The sequence below is a fragment of the Varanus komodoensis genome, unplaced genomic scaffold (genome assembly GCF_004798865.1).
Source record: "Varanus komodoensis strain SLA01 unplaced genomic scaffold, ASM479886v1 scaffold116, whole genome shotgun sequence".
Taxonomy (NCBI): domain Eukaryota; kingdom Metazoa; phylum Chordata; class Lepidosauria; order Squamata; family Varanidae; genus Varanus; species Varanus komodoensis.
In genome coordinates, this window is record NW_025335333.1 from 317,535 (window position 1) to 324,890 (window position 7,356).

General features: G+C 65.8%; 1 protein-coding gene across 1 annotated transcript in view; it reads right to left on the minus strand.

Annotated features, from left to right (window-relative positions):
- Positions 1–1,587: 1,587 nt before the first annotated feature.
- The window catches only part of FBLIM1 (filamin binding LIM protein 1), a 7,726-nt gene continuing 1,957 nt past the window's right edge, over positions 1,588–7,356 (minus strand). Inside the window, exons 3-9 of the mRNA XM_044421167.1 lie at positions 5,919–6,174; positions 5,536–5,726; positions 4,861–4,972; positions 4,556–4,725; positions 4,173–4,351; positions 3,743–3,860; positions 1,588–2,830 (exon numbers count right to left, since the gene is read on the minus strand). Of these exons, the coding sequence (XP_044277102.1) occupies positions 2,729–2,830; positions 3,743–3,860; positions 4,173–4,351; positions 4,556–4,725; positions 4,861–4,972; positions 5,536–5,726; positions 5,919–6,174 (1,128 nt within the window). The 3' untranslated portion in view covers positions 1,588–2,728. The remainder of the gene's footprint in view (positions 2,831–3,742; positions 3,861–4,172; positions 4,352–4,555; positions 4,726–4,860; positions 4,973–5,535; positions 5,727–5,918; positions 6,175–7,356) is intronic.

Sequence of the window (7,356 nt, forward strand, 5' to 3'; positions counted from 1 at the left end):
GGCTCGGGGCGCCCCAAGGAGGCGCGGGCGGCGGAGGTCGCCCCCGCCTTCCCTCTCCGCGGGCGCCATTTTGTGGCCTCTGCCTCGCCGGGCGGCCATTTTATGGCCAGAGCCCGGCCGCGGCGCTGCAGTTCCCGGAGCGGCCTCGGGCCCGCGCTGTGGCGCTCGGCCCCCCCGGGAGCCGCCCTGCTCGGCGGGCTCGGCCCCGCTCGCCGGAGGCCGCGGCTCGCTCGGCGCTCCCGAGAAACGCGGCCGGGCGCGGGGCGCCCTGGAAACGCGCGGCCTCCGCTGGCCGGGAGTACGGAGAGGCGCCCGGCAGCCGCTGGACAGGCTCCGCTCACGGGTCCCAGCCCGGAAATGCAAGCCCGCCTTTCTCCATCGTGCACCTCCGGGGGGGGGGGGGGGCGGCCAGCATCAAGTTGAAATCCAAGCCAGCACACCTATGCTTTGCACAACACGGAAAACGCAACACAAAGCCAAGCGAGCTGCCGGGCGGGAGACACTCTGGCTAACGGGTGGGGGGTGCAGGAGCAGGGGCCACCCCAAAGCGGCGCGTGCCGCGTGCACCCCCACCGGGCGGGCCGGGCCTTCTGGTGATGCACACGATCCCTGGGGTGGCTCCGATGGGCCCGGCAAATCCACGGGCACGGAAGGGGCTGCCAGCCCCATGGGGGAGATGCTCCCTATGGGGGACCTGCCAGAGCTCCTGGTGGTGCACCAAGGAGTCCCAGCACCGTGGAAAGATGCTTAGCCTCTTTGCAGCATTGGCTTTTGGCGGGATCGCCCCCAGCGGAGCAGCTTCCGCCTCTGAACCGTGGCAGAATCGACTGCAGGCGCATCTGTTTCCATGCAGCCTCTCCCTGCTCCTATTCTACAAAGAAATGCCTCTCCTCAGGCTGAGGTTGTGGCCGTGGGACGTGCTCATCTTTCCATCTTCTGGCCCCCCCACCAGCGTGAGGCTGCCCCCAAGAGCCACGTCAGAGCGCAACAGACCAAAGGAGGTTTGCCCCCACACTGTAAAGCAATCCCCTGCGGGGCTGGCCCAGCTGCCACGGCCTGTGGCGCTGGGTCCGCCACCTCCCTGCCCACCTGCACGAAGTCCCCTCAGGGCCCCCTCCGACCCCGGAGCCCCCAGCAGGCCGGGGATCCCCTGCAGCCAGGCCTGCCTGCCTGCCTCCTCCATACGCACAACGCATTTATCAAGCAGCTGCTCCCACGACAGCTCTCACACAGCCTCCAACACCACTGCCCAAAACAGGCAGAATCCCACACGGAGAGAAGCCTTTGTTGGATTTCAAGCACATCTACTTAAGGCAGTACAACGGGCCACCAGCCCCTTGGCCCTGTTTCGGGGGGCTCTCTCTGGACATGCAGTTTTGGGAGGAGAAACCCCCGGAAAGGTCCCCGTAGAGGTGTGCTGGGGGGGAGCCCCCAAGGGCGAGTGCCTACACTCCCACAACGGTGCCCGCACCCTGCGCTGCCCCACTCAGCCTATGTGGCACCCGATGTCTCACAGACGGGAGCTGCAAGTGCATAAAGGTTCCCCCCCACCCCGCCAGCGATTGCAGTGGGAAGGTGGCTCGGTGCTGCCCCCTGGTGGCCTGAGAGGCACACGCCCGGGGCGCTCAGGCCATGCTGCTGTGCCTGCCCGGACAGGAACAAGTGGGGTGCTGCGGCCACTTCTGGGGGGCTGCAGGGCCTTTTCTGTTCAAGCAAGCGCCAGCCTGTGCCTTCCAGGCACCCAGGGGCACGGCGCGTACAAGGCCTGGCGCAAGCGTTCAAGTCACAATTTCCCCGTTCAAGGCGCTCAAAGGGATGGGGCACTTGTGTAATTCATGCTTAATTTCCAAATGAAAAAACCAAGCAGCTGACGCCCCGGCTCAGTTCTGGCATCCCACCAGGCACCTGAAGGCCCCTCCATCCTTGATCCAGGGCTGCTTGGCCTCGGGCACCCCAGGCGTGCCCCAGAGCTTCCACATCCTCGCCGCGACTTCACGTTTGAGCCGGTCACTGAATTCGGGTGCTGGAAATTACCCCGCCAGAGATCAGAGCTAATGCATCTGAAGACGTGTTCCGGCTGAAATGCTCTCGGGTCCCCGTTTCCTTCCCTTATTGTCTCATCTGTTCTACACAGCAGAGAAAGTCAACCAGAAACTTGTAGCGCTTCACCCAGAAAACTCCCAGTCATTTCCTGTACTCGCCTGCGTTACCCTCTCACGCTACGATTCTCACAGTGACTTCTCAACCTGCCACACGCAGGTCATCAGGAAAGGCTGCGAGGAGGAGGGTGGGGGAGTCCCGCAAGATCCTGGCCAGGCTCGGAGGAGGATGCGATGCTCTTGCTCGGGCAGCCCCGGAGTGTGGAAAGCAGCTGGCAGCCTACGGAGTGAGCCCAGCCTGCAGATGGTGCCCGGCCGCCGCTCTGCTCGCGCCTGCCTCCCCGGGGGCAGAAGAGGGCTCCCACAAGCCCCCTAGACCGGGCAGCCCCCCCCCCAGGCCGTGCAGCGTGTCAATGCCAGGAACGCCCCGCAAGCAGCAATGGGGAAATGCCTGACCCGCGTCCCACCAGTCAGTCCCTGGGCCGCTTCGCTCAGTCCCCAGATTAAACCTCAACACAGAAATACATGTTTATACGAAGACTCAAAGAGAAAATGGAAGCAGGAGGGAGAGACGGCAGGTTGCCAGTGTAAACACACCGCCCAGAAAGACTCGCTCCTCGGCAGGATGGTCACTTCGTCTCTCGGATGTGGCAGGACTTGCAGAGGAGGTGGTGGCCCAGAGGGTAGCAGCCGTCCTCTGTGGGCTCGGGCGACAGCAGCACCTGGCATCTCTGTAGCACAAAGGAAACCAACAGTAAGGCGGTGGGACCCAGGGTGCTGTCAAGAACGGGCCGCTCGCGTTGTCCGTGCCAGTGCACGGAAACTCTTGCAACCGGAGGGCTGAATTCCAGCGACAGGCAAGTCGGGGAGCAGCAGGGGCGGGTCCCAAATTCAAAGAGCAGCTGCTGAGGTCATTCAGCTCTTCCTGCCCGGAGCTGAGCGTTCCCAGAGGCCATTCAGCAGCTGAGAATGGGGCAGCTGCACAGAGGCTAGAAGCCGCCCGCTGGTTATGAGGCAAAGGGTGGCAGAAGGGAAGTGGCCGGGCGCCTCCGAGAGCGGCTCTGAAGGGTACGCGGTACATAAATCTAAATTAAGACCATAAAGACGGAACCATTGGATAGCCTGGTCAAGGTAGGAATTTTCTCGCAGGTTAGAGGTTTGGCATCCTTGAGAGAGGCCCTCCTGAGGAGGCGGAGATGGCGGCACCGGCCAGTGGGGCAGCGTAAAGCCCCCCGAGCAGATGCTCCATGCCTTGCGAGAACTTGTACTTGCTTACTCTGCTTAAAAAGCCGTTTCTTAAAACCAGGAAATGCACCTGAAGGGCACGCACTTCACGTGTGGGTCTTTCGAACTTGGCTTCACTCCCGTTCAGTTTTGCTTTTTTATGCTCAGTGCTCGGTCAACAGTAAACCGAGCCTTGCGATCCCGTGTCTGCGTAAGCCGGCAGAGAGAGGAGGAAGGGGACCCGCAAAGTCTGCAGCAAAACTGTCCCTTTTTTAGCATCCTATGCTCAAGCAGGGATCCTGCGCGTATCTGGAAAAGCGATTCAGCCGCGACAGATTTTGGGAGGGGGGGCAACTCCGCAGGTGAGGGAGAAGCGAGGCGAGCGCAGTGCTCCTAGACCAGGCCCTCCCTCCACGTACCTCGCAGCGGTAGCAGTCCTCATGGAAGCTCCTGCCCATGCACTCAATCTTGTAGGAGTCCCTGCCGTGGCTCGGAATGATGGGCTTCTCACAGGCACCACACACGGAAGCAAACTTCCTGAAAGACGGACGGGCAGGCAGATGATGGCCACCAGCTCAGGACGCAAGTTTTGCATTAAGGGGCAGGCTTTTGAAAAATTCTCTGAATGCTTTTGAGAGAGAGCCAACATTTTGGTAGGTTTCTCCCCTCCCTCGGTTTTTCCCTCTTCACGCAAAGGGCCTTCTCAGTGAGTTTCTAATGCAGCTGAATGCTGTTCCTTCGTCCTGTTTGATGCAACCTCCCCCAGCCCCAAGCAGCAGCTTATGGGTCCAGGGAGCAGAACCTCCACTCCCAATGCCCCCCAGGCGTGCCCAGCACCGGCGGCCGCACCTGTAAAAGTCGTCCAGGCAAAGCACTTCGTGGTCATCGCCCACCGCGAAGGTCTCGTCCCCCATCGCGCGGCCACATGCCGCACAGGTGAAGCACTCTGGGTGGTACCCGTGGCCCATGGCCCACACAATCTGATCCGTGATCAGGTCCCGGCAAGCCCCACACTTCTCCAACGTGTTCTGCAGCCGGGCGGGAGGAGAGAGCAGGCAGTGGGGGGGGGGGGGCTCTTCCATTCTGGGTGGCGGTTCTGCGGCACCCCCGCCCAGGGCCAGCCCTCACCCCGTCTGAGGGGACCGAGGCGGCCGCGGGCTGCGGCCCACCCAGGGGCTGTGCCGGGACCCGCAGCCCGGAGGCAGGGCACGGCCGCCGGCGAAGGCACCCACCTGGTAGCAGGGCGCGCAGAGCGGCCGGCCCTCCTGCTGGTAGTAGCGCTGCCCTGCCAGGGCGCAGTGGCAGGAGCGGCACGCGAAGCAGCCCGCGTGGTACTGCTTGTTCATGGCGTCCAGCGTGGGGGCCCACGGGGCAAGGGCCTTGTGGCAAGAGGCGCAGACATCTGGGGGGCAAGCGTGGCGGGTGTGAGGCTGCGCTCGCCCCAGAGCCACTTCCAGGCGGCGGTCTGGGGAGCCACGGCGCGAGGGGAGGGGGCCCCACGCAGCTGCCTCTGCTCGGGGAGCTGTGCGGGCCTCACCTGTGGCGAGCGTGTGCTCCGCCTGCCTCTCTGCCTGAGGCTCACCAGCCCGCCCCAGCGTGGAGGTCAGGACTTGGGGCCTCTTCGGATCTGCCGGAAGCGTCAGAGAAGCCTGGAAAACAGGAAGAAACCGACTCAGCAAACCGGCCGCCGTGGAAAGCAGAATATACTTCCGGGCAGGCTTAAGGTGAGCTGCAACGGCTCCGCCAGGTGTTGAGCGTGTGACGTGGCAAAGAGCCTCCCGTTGGTGCGCAAGACGTTTCTGCCCCGTGGCAACAGAGCTGGAGGCCTGAACCGAACCGCTGGTTGGTTTGGGGGTTTTCGTAGCCTGGACGACCCTTTGAAAAGCAGAGCAGGGAATCTTTAGTGGAACTGGGGGCCTTTGCTAAACAGGCCTACTTAGGGGTGGACAAAGCGGGATACTTTGCCGGGCCACGATCCTGGGTCAGCGTCTGTGCGCACCCCCCGCTTTAACTCTGCTTCCAACTCACCACCCATGAACACTCTCTTGGCACCACTGATGGGTTCTGCTCTAGCAACAGCTCTTGGGGGGTTTCTCTCTGATTGTGGAGCAAAAGAAGCCGATGGGTTCAAGATACAAGAGTTTGAAGAGCATCCTAAAAACATGCTGAAGGCAGCTGCCTGCAAGGCCGCTAAAAGCATCCATGCACTTACCTGAAGGGATCCGGGCAGAACTTCTGCTTGCTGCTGGAAATCAGGAGCACGTATCTCCACTGAGAAGGGACTGGAGTATGAGGGAGGTGGAGGAGGTGGAGGGGGAGGCAGGAAAGAGAGGCCATCCGGGTCATTTTCCAGGGAATCACTAGGCAAGGCGACAGGAGGTGGCGGCGGCAGGGCAGAGCAACCTGAAACAGGCAAGGAGCAGCTTTTGTCTTGAGAGTTAGAAACTTGGATGTGCATTTTAACACGACAGTCAGTCCCGGGCCGAACCTGGGGTGGCACTCCAGTGAAATGGACGGCCAAGGTCGGCACTCCCTGGCTGGCCTCTGGCCGGCACGCAGATCCATTCCCCATCCCCTTCCCCCCCCTCCGCTCACCTCCGTTGGGCACGCCAGGGCCTCCCCGCCCACTTCCCGCACCCCCTCGGACGGCTCCCGCGGATACGGGGCCCGGGGCCCGGCTGGGATCTGTCGGCTTCGGCGCCTCCTTCGGAAGATGGCTGCTGGGCTGAGGGGGGGCCTTCTGGGCCCCGGGTCTGCCTGCGGCGAGAGGGTCCCGCTTCGGGGGGGCGAGGGTGATGAAGACAGACGAGGCGACCCGCCTCTCCGCTGTGGTCGGCAGCATCGCAGCCACCTGGAGGGGCAGGGAGAGAGGCGGGGAAGCGGCTCGTGGGGGGGCTCCGGAGGGGGCGACCTGGCCCCCGGGCCGGGCTCCCTCCTCGCCTGCAGCACTTCCGCTGCGGGGCTGGACTGAGGGAGGCCCGGAGCCCCCCGCCCCCGCGCTGCAGGGCTGTCGGTGCTGGGCCTGGGCGGCGGGGCGAGGGCTCGCTCGCCTGCAACTGCGCCGGCACCGGGCGGCGCACGGCCCGCCCCCGCCCCGGCAGGGACCTCCGCCGGGAGCCGGCTTCCCCTCCCGCCAGGCCCGAGGGCAGGCCGGGCACCGAGCCGGCTCCCCGCCTCGGCTCCGCAGGCCCGGCAGACGACGGGGGGCCGCGGTCCACGTGCCTCCGTCCCGCGCGGCTCGCCGCCCTGCTATGGGAGCCGCGCGGGGCCCTCGAGGACCTTGACCGGCCGCGAAGGCTGCCGCGCCCTCGAGGCGAAGCGCCCGCCCCGCCAGCGCCCCTCCCCGCAGGGCCCGCGGGGCTCCCCGCAGAGGCGGAGGCCGCAACCCGCGAAGGTCGCGCGGAGCGAGGGGGGCGCGGCCGGGGGGGCCGCGCCTCCCGGGCAGCCCTCCGCCCCGCCGGCGGTGCCTCTGCCGGGCCAGGGCTCCGGGCCCGTCGCGGCCCCTCTTGCGGGGCGGGCGGAAGCCCTCAGGCCTGCAGCCTGGCGCGGGCCACCGGGCCAGGCGCCCCTGCGCGCCCCGGGCGGCTCCACCTGCCGGCTCAGGTGCCAGGGCACCCGGCGCCTCGCCGTCCCGCACGGCGCCCGCGGCCCCCAGGGAGGGTGGCCGGAAGGCCCGCCAGCGAGCCCCGGGCCCCCGACCCGCCCACGGGCAGAAGCCGGCGCCGGTCTTGGGACCGCCTTGCCAGCCCCGCCTGCGCCCGGATCTTTAGGCTGCGTTTCAGTCTCCTACTTCGCCTTGCCAAGATTGATCTCCAAGGCAAACCTCCGATTTAGCGAGAGCCCGTCCGCCCCGGCCCCGCCACGCGCCCGCTGCCCCTCGCCGCCCCGGGCCGGCAGGCAGGCAGCGCCCGAGGTGGGGAGCCGCCGCAGACGCCCGTTTGAACTTCCCGCCCCGGCCGGACAAAAGAGCCGCCGCCCGCCTTGCCTGCCGCCTCGCCCGCTCCGCGCCGCCGCCGCGCCGCTCGCTCCCTCC